At 58.7% G+C, this 11,794-nt stretch overlaps 1 protein-coding gene across 1 annotated transcript; it reads left to right on the forward strand.

Annotated features, from left to right (window-relative positions):
• The first annotated feature begins 991 nt into the window (after positions 1 to 991).
• On the forward strand, positions 992 to 9,903 carry LOC125135654 (serpin A3-8-like). The gene is made up of 5 exons (XM_047795975.1): positions 992 to 1,096; positions 2,961 to 3,614; positions 5,224 to 5,497; positions 8,267 to 8,417; positions 9,483 to 9,903. The coding sequence occupies exons 2-5, from the start codon at positions 2,963 to 2,965 to the stop codon at positions 9,708 to 9,710; spliced, it is 1,305 nt and encodes a 434-aa protein (XP_047651931.1). The 5' UTR covers positions 992 to 1,096; positions 2,961 to 2,962; the 3' UTR covers positions 9,711 to 9,903.
• Positions 9,904 to 11,794: the final 1,891 nt, after the last annotated feature.

Genomic DNA, 11,794 nt, shown 5'->3' on the forward strand with positions numbered 1-11,794 from the left:
AAAGAAGCACAACACAGTGTTAGCTGGGGCTCCCTCAGCGTGACCCGATTTTGAGAAATATTTTCCAGTGTTCTTCTCTATGTTCTCTGGGATTTTACATGGTCCTCGGGGAGGACTTCATAAATAAGAATAAAAAATGAACAAGAATCAATATATCATGAAAAACCAATTCGTTAGGATTTTGTGTGTGTGTATTGTGAGGGCCTCACTGGCAGCATATGGGGGTGCTCAGGCTAGGGGTCGAATCGGAGCTACAGCTGCTGGCCTACCCCACAGCCACAGCAATGCAGGACCCAACCTACCCCACAGCTCAAGGCAACGCTGGATCCTCAACCCACTGAGAGAGGCCAGGGATCGAACCTGCGTCCTCATGGATACTAGTCAAATTTGTTTCTGCTCAGCCAGGAAGGCAGCTCCAGTTAGGATGTTTTTCATGCGCCTTTTGATGATTCTGCATTTGCGCATGTTCCTCATGAGTATTTCATAGGCAGAAGCAAAGACCACCAAGGCAAAGGGAAATGGGGTTTTGTCTTAGGGTCATTGTCTTTAGTGCCCGCTCCCTTGGTGCATGTAAGTTCCTGGGCCAGACGGAATCGGAGCCCCAGCCGTGCCCTACACAGCAGCTGCAACGAGGTGGGGATCCCTTTAAAGCACTGAGCTGGGCCAGGGATTGAACCTGCGCCTTGGCAGCGACCGGAGCTGCTGCCATTGGATTCTTAATCCACTGTGCCACGGTGGGAACTCCTCAGGTAAAATTTTTAAGGGACGAAAATCTATTTCTGTTCCTTAATTGAGTAGATCTAATAATAATGAACAGACTTAAAAAAAGCTCTGGAGAGAATTTTTTTTGAGGAAAAAAATGTTATCAGTTTGTGTAACTAAGTTATTCAAATAAATCTAGTAAATGCTGTTACCAGAAATGATCAGCTGCCCATTTCCTGTCTGAGGACGGAACACTGTGTTGTCACCGCAAACATTTCCCAAACAGGGGAGGGGACCTTTGCAGGGATAAATGGGCAGCGGCCCCTGGAAAGCCCAGCATTGCGGGCAGGTGGCGGCTCTGGCTCCACTCAGCGCATCCCGCTCTGCGAGGCAGGTAAGCCCTGATGCTCCCACCTGGGGACACAGGGGCCCCTTTGCAGGAGGTTCTAGGTCTCGACCCAGGGCCTGTGGCAGGTGGGCAGGAGGGAGGCAGGACGTGTGTCCAATGCGAGGACGGCTTTGCGGCCTCTGAGGACCTGTCCTGCCTCTGTGGCTCAGTTTTCATCCTGCAAAGAGAGGGTCCTGCCCCAGGGCTTCTGGGGTCCCTTCAGGCTCTGCCTCTGTGGGATTCCGATTCAAGCCAGCTGTGACCCCCATGCAGCTGTGCGCCCCCACCCCTGCCAGGGCCAGACCTCCAAGAGGGCCACCAGTTGGGCTCCCTCCCTGGCACAGAGCCCGAGTCTCAGGGGGCCAAGGGGCGGAAATGTGGGCACCAGGTCCCTCTGTGCAGAGCCTGCAGGGTCTCCAGGGGCTTTCCTGGGCTCCCTGTCCCTCCAGGGCTCTGGGCCAAGCAGATAGGCAGGTGCATCTGTCCAGCAACTGAAAGGACAGACCCTCAGAACCACAGCCAGCCCCCCAACCTGGCCTAATAGACATGGGCTATTTCTCCAGGGAAAATATTTGGGGAAAAACTCTATTCTAAAGAAATGGTTGCATAGCTCTGTGTAAATTTACAGTTTGGGGAAGCAATCACCTCTGCCCTCAGCTTGTCCAAAGACCTTTCCACTGGCCTCTGCAGGAGACTCGGCTCCCCTGTCTCCCCCTCCCCTCCCGCCCTCTTTTCTCCCCTCCCCTCCCCTCCCCCTCCCCACCATCCAAGCAGCCCTTTGACCTCTGAACTCTGAGAGGGGTGGGCAGAGGCTGAAGGTCAATGGTCCTGTTTGCTGAGGTCACCAGCTCTGACCTCAGCCTCTTGCAGGTAATCATGATGTATCCCTGTCCCTTGTCCCAAGGAATCAGAGTCTTGTCATGTCCCAGAAGTGGTGGCATGTGGAGGAGGTGACACCTAAAACTCTTCTTACGAACCAGGCGCCCTCATCTTTTCTCCTGTCATTCAGCTTGCTGGACAGAGAGGAGACTTGGGGCCCAGAGAGCCTTAGTCACTTGCTTGTCACCACAGAGCCATCACAAGCGATCACAATGAAACCCTCATTCACGTCTCTGAGACCCTGAGGCCAGGCCGCTTCCTCCCCACCTGGAGGCCCTTCCAGGCTGATGGTGGAGACACCCACCATGTGGGCACCTGGCAGGGGCTGGAAAGAACACTCCAGCAACCTGGGCCTTACCCCGGCCCCTAGAAGGGCCACCTAGGCTCCAGTTCTGCTCCCGATGCCTTTGGGGGCCCCGCTCCCTGAACCCTCACTGTGACCAGGCACCACGACCTGCCGGCCTGCCTGAGGTCACAGTTGTCATCAAGAGGCCAGGAGGGGCCCTGTGACCCCTGAGTCAGGGCAGGGCTCCTCCCTGGGCTTCCACCTGGGGACACCCAGGGAACCTAGTGGAAAAGGAGCCTCTGCCTCCCAGTCCCCTCCAAGGGAGTCTGCCCCCCTGGCAGGAGGGGGACGGGTTCTCCCTGGACAGCACCTCCCCCATCACCAGCTTCCCCACCTCAGATGGAGCCTGGCACCCCGGCTTCTCACCCTCGCTTCTCCGCCTGCCTGTTGTGGGACCTGGGAAAAGCCCCTTCCCCTCTCTGGGCCCAGTTTCTCCACTGGGGAGCCTGGGAACCATTCTCGCACTTGCTCAAAGGCTGAGAGGGAGCCCAGAGCAGCCTCCTGGATGTTGGGAGCCCAGGAGGTGCCTACCTCTCGGAAGTCATAGAGAAAGAGAGACACAGGAATCTAGAACAGGTGGGGACAGTAGGCGGTGCTTGGGTCACCACCTGGCTCTGGGAGACTTAAAGGAGCTTTGCTTTTCAGACATGAGGGCGGAGGGCATGTCCCCCTTCCTGGCTCTGGGGCTCCTGGTGGCTGGGCTCTGCTCCAGGGTCCACTGCGTCCCAGCGGATGACCTTGCCTCAAAGATTGTGACCCTGAAGGACCAGATCAAGAAGCTGCCAGCGCCCAACACCGCCGTCGTCTCCAGCAACACCGACTTCGCCTTCAGCCTCTACAAGCAGCTGGCTCTGACGAACCGTCATAAGAATATCATCTTCTCCCCGCTGAGCATCTCCATGGCCTTGGCCTTCCTGTCTCTGGGGGCCCAAGGCCCCACCCTGACAGAGCTCCTGGAAGGCCTCAAGTTCAATGTCACAGAGACCCCTGAGGCAGAAATCCACCAGGGCTTCCAGCACCTCCTGCAGGCCCTCAGCCAACCCAGCAACCTGCTGCAGCTGAACGTGGGCAACGCCATGTTCATTGATGAGCGGCTGAAGCTGCTGGACAAGTTCGTCCGAGAGGCCCATGAGCTGTACCACTCCGAGGCCTTCTCCACTGACTTCCAGGATTTAGAAACTGCCAGGAGACTCATTAATGACTATGTGAAGAACAAAACCGAGGGGAAAATCGTGGAGTTGATCAAGAAGCTTTTCCCTCGGACCGTGGCCGTCCTGGTGAATTACATTTACTTTAAAGGTGGGTGATGCCTTGAGGTTTCACAGGCAACTCCCATTTCGTTCTGAGCTTCAGGGCTATTACCGTGTTTTCAGCAAGCCATTCCAGAAGGGGCCGCCTTGGGTTAGGACATGGGCTCCCAGGCCCTGGCCTGACCCTAGCCTTGGTCTGTCCTGGGGTTTTCCAGCTGACAGTTGTCACTGCAGGGCACGGGTGTAGGAGAGGCCATAGCCTTGGTCTGAAGAGGGCAAGACTTCCTTCGGACTGAAGCTGCTCCAGCTGCCCGGAGGAAGGAGCTTTCCTTTCACACCGCTGGGGTGCCTGGGACTCCGGCTTCCTCCACGAGGAGCCGCTTTTGGACACGCTCAGGAAGGCCTGCGGTGTGCACACTGCGGGCTGTGTCTGACCTGGGCTCTGTCTAAGGGGACTTGGTGTTTTCTGTGGTGGAGGAGGGGCTGGTGGTTGTCTTCACCACGACCCAGGCTCAGAGGAGCCCGCACATCCCAGGGTCTTTAACAGCCCGCTTCTAAAGTCTGGAAGTGGCAGGGCCCCCATCTGGAGAAAGGCCTCGGGGGAGAGGCCGGCCTCCAGGGCAGGACCTTCTCCCAGATTCGTGTTGGTCCAGTGGCCCAGCCCATTGATGGGATCTCAAGAAAGGACGTGCAGCCTGGAAGTTCACAATGACGAGAGTGAAGGCAGACAGATTTCAGAGACAGGGTGTGCAGTGCACCTAGGGGCACAGAGAGATAAGGACGCATGGAAGGACCACTGAGTTGGGGGCGAGCTGCCTGAGATACCAGCTGTAGGGAGACCAGTTAGCCCTGCGCCTGGTCCCATAGCAAGAGCTCCTGGGTCTGTGTGTTCCTCTCTCATTGAAATAATTGTATTGCACTTTTCTGCAAAACGAATTCAGGCCTGATGTGTTATGTTTATTCATCAGATGTCCTGTCCTCCCTCTCTGCCCTGTCCTAGGACTTTGTCCTCCGAAGTTTCTTCCCAGGGACACCCCTGCCATCCCGCTTTCCTTCCACTCCTGCTGCTCACAGGGGCACAGGCAGGGGTAGAACACAGGAAGTGGGGGGACCACACGCCCAGGGAAGCCCCAGGGCTCTGCTCTGCTGGAGAAGCTCCCCACTGAGTGCTCCATCCTCCCGGGGTGGGGAGACCCGAGCACTCTCCTCGGCTGACCCCGCCCTGCCCTCCTGGTCCCCATGGGGCTCCTGATCCAGCCTGGTCCCCAAGCCTGGGCGAAGGAGTGCCCTCCATTCCAGGCCAACGCCTAACCCCTGGTCACTCACACTGTTCCTTCAAGGACCAGCATGTCCCATTTGTCCCCAGGCCCAGCCTGCGCCCACCTCTCCCTTGCCCCCCACATCCCTCTTGGTTCCTCACGTAGCACAGTTACCCAGGCTTCCTTCCTGGCCCCTTCTCCCCCCGACCTGTGGGGATCACCCCATCCCCAAGGGCGTCCCCACCTGCCCAGGAGGATGTGCAGACCTAGGAGGCCGCCCCTAGGGGCACGTGGGGGTGTTGGTGTGTGGGGGTGTCTTCACCCCCAGGGATCAGGGCAGAGGGGGGAGAGGTAGGCAGCCCTTGCATCTCAGACTCTTGACTCTCCCTCCGCCTCCAGCCCAGTGGATGACACACTTTGATACCAACCTCACTACGGAGGCAGATTTCTACGTGAGCAAGAACAGGACGGTGAGGGTGCCCATGATGGGCATTAAGAACCTGACCGTGCCCTACTTCCGGGACGAGGAGCTGGCCTGCACGGTGGTGGAGCTCCCGTACACCAGCAACGACAGCACGCTCTTCATCCTCCCTGACGACGGCAGGATGGCATCCGTGGAAGCCAAGCTGCTCCCGGAGACGCTGAGGAGGTGGAGAGCCTCCCTGCACCCCAGGTGACTGTCCCCAGGGCCCGGTGCTTTGCAGGGGGCGGGGGGCACCTGCCTTCTGGGCCTTTACCCTCTGCCCTGACCCACGTCCCCAGCACTCGGGGCCTCACTGATGTCCAGGGCTGGGGCCAGTGATGGGACACCCCTTCCAGGAATGACCTTGCCCTTTGCTGCTTGCGTCGCCTTGGTCTGAATATTTCCTTTTTAAGATGATGGCATCTGCTTGGGTTGGAGCTGAGGCTTCTTCTATCTCTAACATGAACTGAATCGTGACGAACCTCAACTCAACCCCCAATCACTCATGCGCGGTCCTCCTTGTCTCCCCCTCTGAAGCGGGGGCGGGGGGGGGGGGAGGGTGGTAGATGGACTTGGGGTCAGCTGCGGGTTCAGAGGAGGCGGGCTCTGAGATGAGCTTTGCTCTGGCTCAACGCTGCCTTCACGCATTCCTTCAGTCACCCATCCAGCTCCGGTTTCGCAGGTTAAAGGAGCACCTGCTCTGTACACGGAGTAATTTGGACCCTTTGGGCGGATGAGCCAAGAACACGCAAACGCTGCCCTGCTGCAGCTTACTCTGTGACTGCGGGAGATGGGCAAGATTAAATGAATAATACGGTGTGTTGGAAGGAGAGAAATGGAGGGCGAGGGAGAGGAAAACAGAGTGAAGGGATTTGAAGCAGACGTTGTTGGGGAGTTTAAATAGAGGGGCCATGAGGTGACGTGTGAGGTAAGAGACGGAGCCATGGGGATATTTGGGGGAAAAGCATCCCTGGCTGAAGGAACGGCCAATGGAAAGCCTGAGAATAGGACCAGACCTGGTGTGACTGAGGATTTGCCTCAGAGTGGCTGGAGCAGGAAGAGGAAGAGGGGGAGTTGGGAGAGGTCGGGGCCCCCGGGGGCTCAGGTTATGTGGGGGCTGCAGAGCCCTTGACATGGGCCCCTCTGACCGAAATGAAGGCTCATCACAAGGTTTTGGGCCAAAGAGTGAACGAAGTGGGTCATGTTTCAGTAGGATCCCCCAGGGGGCTGAGTGGGGACCAGACTGCAGAGACAAGCCTGGAGGCAGGGAGGCTGGCCAGGAGCCCAGTGCAGTCACCCAGGGGGAGGGGCTGGGGCTGGGCCAGGAGGGAGCCAGCAAGTGTGAGAAGCAGTGGGTCCTGGATTAAGTGAGGGCAGGACTTGGAATTCAGGAGCCTGACATCAAGGGGACAACAGAGGGAGAGGCAGTGCTGGGCCCGAGTCTGCAGGGGCCATGGAGAAGGTGTGGGGGCCGCTGTGCAGGGGCAGTCCCAGCCCCAGAGCCCTGCTCCCAGGCTCCCCTTCCCCCACCCACTCCCTCTGCTTCTCTGGGGTTCAGCTCCCTCCTGAGAGGGGTGCGGGGACAGTCCTTGACCCACTGTCCTGAGTGGGAGGTTCCGCAGGTCCCAGGGGGCAACAGGTGTGGAAGGCACTTCATGCACCACAAAGCACTGAGACCCGCCTAGAGAGGAAGTTGAGGCGGCAGCCCCTCCCCCACCCCCTGTCCAGGACACCCGAGGCCTCTTGGGGCTGCTGCCCCCCAGGCCCTCCTCACTGCGCATCCCAGGAGACCCCAGGACAGGGGGACCCACCTCCCCTGCCCATGTCGTCCCTTCCCAACCCTCTCCTTCCTCCATCACCAGAGACCAAGCCCAGAGCAGGGGCTCAGGAGTAGTTGGAAATGGACAGAGTATCACCCAACAGCTTTGATTTATGACCTAGGGGGTGGGGGAGGGGGACCTGCATCTACACATTCCTGGCCCATGTGAGGGGGGCTCTCAGTAAGGATTTGCTGAATAAATGGATAAAGTGCAAATGAAGGAGTGCATGACTACAGGGTGGAAGAGCTCCCCCTGCTGCCAAGGGCATCAAGGTTTAAAGGGCGCCCCAGCCTCCTCACTTTTGCATCTACAAGACCAGATGCCTTGACAAGAGTCTTCTGGGAAATATAGACAGCGAGGGTGGGGGTCCTGGGTAGAGGGGCTCCTGGGGGGAAGGGTTCTTGGTGGGGGTCCTGGGAGGAGGGGGTCCTGGGGGGAGGGGGTCCTGGGGTGGGGAGACATCACTTTTGCTCCAAGAACCTTCTCCCTCTCTGCTCACAAGCTGAATAGGCCCTGCCCTCGGGGAGCTCATTGTGGTGACAAGAGGGGGACCTTGGATTGATTGATTCAGGTCCCCAAGGCCTTACAGTGCAGCCCCAACCCTCCACGCCCCCCCACTACTAAGCCCCCACCTATCCCTCACCTCCTTGCCCCCACACTCACCTGCCCCCCACACTGTGGGGCAGCCCCCCTTTCTTCCCTCTTCCCTGCAGGTGCATCCGCCTGCCCCCTGTCCTCCTCTGAAACCCGGCCAGCTCCTTCCCTCCTCTGGGCCTCAGGCTCCATGGCACCTCCCACAGGAAGCCCTCCCAGTGCCCGTGCCACTAGCAGCCTCAGCACAGTCCCCCAGCAGCTGCGGAATCCCTTTTGATTTGAGGGTGTGTCCAGGTGCCCCCTGAGCTTGAAGGAAGAAGCTGGACCAGGCATGGGCACCGGCCTAGACCTGGTGCCAGCCTGGCTAGTTAGACTCCTGCAGACATGAGCGGATAGGTAATGAACTGAGGGGAGTTAGCCTGAGGGGTCGGGAGAGTGAGGCTGGGAGTCCTTATGTTCAGAGGGAAGGGCGTGGTGGGAGAGGAGGCGGGGAGACCCCGCTGAGAGGTGGGAGGAAGGGGCGCCAAGTCAAGCAGACCTTCAGGTTTCTCTTCTCCCGTCCCAGGCGGATAGACGCCCTCCACCTGCCACGGTTTTCCATCTCCAGCGACTATAAACTGCAGGAGATCCTTCCCCGGCTGGGCATCAAGAAAATCTTCAGTGAGGAGGCTGACCTGTCAGGAATCACAGATACAACACCCTTGTGTGTTTCCCAGGTGAGTCTTCACACTTTGGACAATTCCTCCTCCTTATGGGGAGCACATGGTGGAGGCCAGGCAGGTGTTCAGGTGACCTTGAATTTGCCAAAGAATTGCATTTCCTACAACTCAATCATCTCCCCTGGGAAGCCTCAAGCCCAGGAGGGCCGGGTGACAATCACGTTGGGGAGTTGTCCCCACCTTCCCTGAAATAGAATGTGACCCAGGAGTCCTTCATTGGGAAGGGCCTGGGGTGGCATCCTCGGTGGACCCTGCTCCCATGCTCTGCTTTTCACCGCCCTTAAAGGCACAGAATTAAAGTCCTGTAGCCCTCAGGGGTTTCATCTATAAAAGGAGAGCAATGGTTCTCAGCCAGCTCGCAGAGCCCAGCAGAGCAGGGAAGAGGGTAGAGGGAATACCAGTGGCTCCAGCGCATGGGATGAAAACACACTGAGGGCACAAGAGAAGAACACCAGGGACCTGGGACTCTGATCTTAGAGGCAGAAGGGTCAGAGGGCATGGGGTGGGGGGGCTGGGCAGCCCTCTGTCTCCCCTGCATCCCACCTGCCAAAGGAGACACGTGTGCCAAGGGGGCTGTGTGGTCCAGGGGTGGGAAGCCACACCCTGTGCACGTACCTGAGGGTCTCAGGGGACTTCGGCTGGGGCAGGAGAGGTGCAGAAATAAGCGCCAGCTCCTCTGCGGCTTCAACATGGAGGAGCCTTGGATAGCTGCTTGCAAGAAAAATGCCTGGACCTTGGCTAGCCCGCTACACTATGGGGAGCTGTGTGGGCCGCAGTCTCTGCCCTCTGACCAAGATCCAGGCCAGGGAGCCCCTGCTCTTGACCTCTCTGTCCCCAGGCCCATCACCCACTGCCTTTGAACCTCTGTCTGTCCATCTGTGCATCAGATCTCTGTGCACCTGCGGGCAGGTGTGTGGGGAGGACAAAGAGCCCAGGTTGACAGCACAGTGACAGGCCAGTGGCAGATGCTGGCTGGACGGCAGACCCCTTAGAGTGACTCAGGCAGGCTGCTCCACCCCGGCCACACTGTCTCTGCGGGGGGCTGCCCTCGTGTCCCTGCAGGTGGTCCACAGCGCCATGCTGGATGTGGGTGAGGAGGGCACGGAAGGAGCCGCGTCCACAGGAGTCGTCATAGAAAGGAAGTCCTTTGAGAATTTCATCGTGCGATTTGACAGCCCCTTTCTGTTCGCCACGGTCCTCAGAGACACCCAGAGCATCATCTTTCTGGGCAAAGTCGTCAACCCCCGTCCAGACCAGAGCTCCCCTCTGAGCCGTGAGGATTCTCGCTGAGGAGCTGGGTTCTCTGGGCCCTGGGGGCAGCCTGGCCTCTACTCAGCCATGAGCTGCCTCACCTTGCCTGCTCCCACTGACCCTTGGAAGGTGACAGTCACCTTCTGGTGGCTCCACACACACAGGGGTCTGCGCCCTGCTCCGGGGAGGCTCTGAGACCTCCCACAGCAATAAAGCATCTTTCTGAACTGGACTCCTTTTTTCTCCTGTGCTTCTCTGCCCTGATCTGCCCATTTCCACCCCTGCTGCCCCCTGGACCATGAGGCTGAGACCCTGAATTCCCACACAGTCTACACCCCTAGACTCTGGCCCCTGGATTTTACCAGCCATCCCAAGGGCAGGCTCTAGGCTGTGACCAAACCCACTGGACTCAGGCCCGGAACTGGGAGGGGCCCCTGCTGCCCGATGCCCACTTCCAGGGCTCTGGCCCCAGGGTCCACAAGCCGCTCCCGTGCTGACCATGGCAGGGGCTCCCAACCCTGACCTCTCCTGGCCCTGCCCCTGCACCCCTGGCTCCTACAGCTGAGTGGGGCTCCCCCCACCACCCAGGCTCTCCCCTCTGCCCCCAGACCCCAACCTGGGGACAGGAACTCCTTCCAGATTCACGGGTGAGCCCCTCCCCCCTGACAAGGTCTGTGTCCTCCGCTGATAGAGGATCCCCACCCAGAGTGGGGGTGCGAGGGAAAAGCAGCAAACACCCTCCCCCTCGCAATAAAAGGAACCCCAGGGTCCTTCACCCCCCTGATGTGACCAGGGGCTGCCTGGTCTCCAGGCACACAGCTCCAGGCACTCATGCTGACGCCACCCAGGACTGAGGGCTTGAGGGCTCTCTGCCAGGCAGGCTGCTCAGACCTCCCCCTGGAATAACCCGTGTGTGCTTGTGATGAGCACCTGAGATGCCTGCTACACCTCGGCCCATTTTACAGACGAGGCAACTGAGGGACGGAGAGGCTCCGTCATTCCCCCCAAGGCCACACCACGGCTACTAATTAGGGCCGGCAGGATGTTGTCCCCACTTTCTGGTTGTCAGAAGAGCATTCTGCACACATAGCCACTCTTCCCTCAGAGGTTCTTCCGTGATGTTCTTCATAGGACTTGGGATCCGATGGTCGACATGGTGGAGGAACCAAGGCTCGGACAAGCTGCCAGGAGAGGCCCACCCTCTGTCAGGGAAGTCAGGGGGGCTTTTTGGGGCAGCTGATTGCTGCACTACCATCAGAACAGGAGAGGGGCACAGAGATGCGAAAGTTCTGGGCAGGAGTAATAGCGAAGGAGGCATTTTCAAGAATCTGGAAGAATGTGGCCAGATCAGGAACGTGCCGGGGAGAAGCCAGAGAGGGGATGGGGCCGTGACGGAGCCACTGGACCAGTGGGGGCCTCACAGAACAGTAAGGATTCTGAAAGCTTCCACTGAGCCTTAAGTAGCTTTAAGGTAGTTGTTAAAAGATCGTCAGAGTTCCAGGTGTGGCTCAGAGGGTGAAACACCCAACATAGTGTCCACCATGCTGCGGGTTTGGTCCCTGGCCTTGTTCGGTGGTTTAAGGATTGGGCATTGCCGCAAGCTGCAACATGGCTTGCAGATGTGGCTCAGATCCAGTGTTGCTGTGGCTGTGGCATCGGCAGGCAGCTGCAGCTCTGATGCAACCCCTGCCCTGGGAACTTCCATATGCTGCAGGTGTGGCTGTAAAAAGAAGAAGAAGAAGAAAAGAAGGGGGAAAAAGAGCCTATGTGAGCCAATCCACATAGTCCAAGAAGGACTCAGGCTGCTGTGATGAGGGTTGATTCAGGGCCAAGGATGGGGATGCAGGCTGGACATGAAAGGCAGTGATGCAGGAAACAGGGCAAAGCAGGTCCAGGCTGGGGAGGGAGGGGGCATGAGGGGAAGGCTGGGAGGAGAAGCCATGTTCCTGGGAGTGGGTGTGGGGGGGAGGCAGGATAAGCAGCATTTGAGTTTGGCTCCTGGGGAGGACAAAGCACCCCCTGGGGAAGGACCCTGGCAGGAGGAGCAGGTTGGGGGGTAACGGGTCACCTTCAGGCTCAGACCCCAGGTGTGCAATTCCTGGGAGGCAGCCTAGGGGTTTGCT

This window comes from Phacochoerus africanus, chromosome 9, assembly GCF_016906955.1.
Source record: "Phacochoerus africanus isolate WHEZ1 chromosome 9, ROS_Pafr_v1, whole genome shotgun sequence".
Lineage (NCBI taxonomy): Eukaryota > Metazoa > Chordata > Mammalia > Artiodactyla > Suidae > Phacochoerus > Phacochoerus africanus.

Bases quoted from the DNA above. Each gene is read 5' to 3' on its own strand.
- LOC125135654 (XM_047795975.1), top strand. From the start codon at position 2,963: ATGAGGGCGGAGGGCATGTCCCCCTTCCTGGCTCTGGGGCTCCTGGTG. The intron at 3,615-5,223 runs GTGGGTGATGCC...CTCCGCCTCCAG, and splicing joins GAATTACATTTACTTTAAAG to CCCAGTGGATGACACACTTT. The intron at 8,418-9,482 runs GTGAGTCTTCAC...GTGTCCCTGCAG, and splicing joins CACCCTTGTGTGTTTCCCAG to GTGGTCCACAGCGCCATGCT.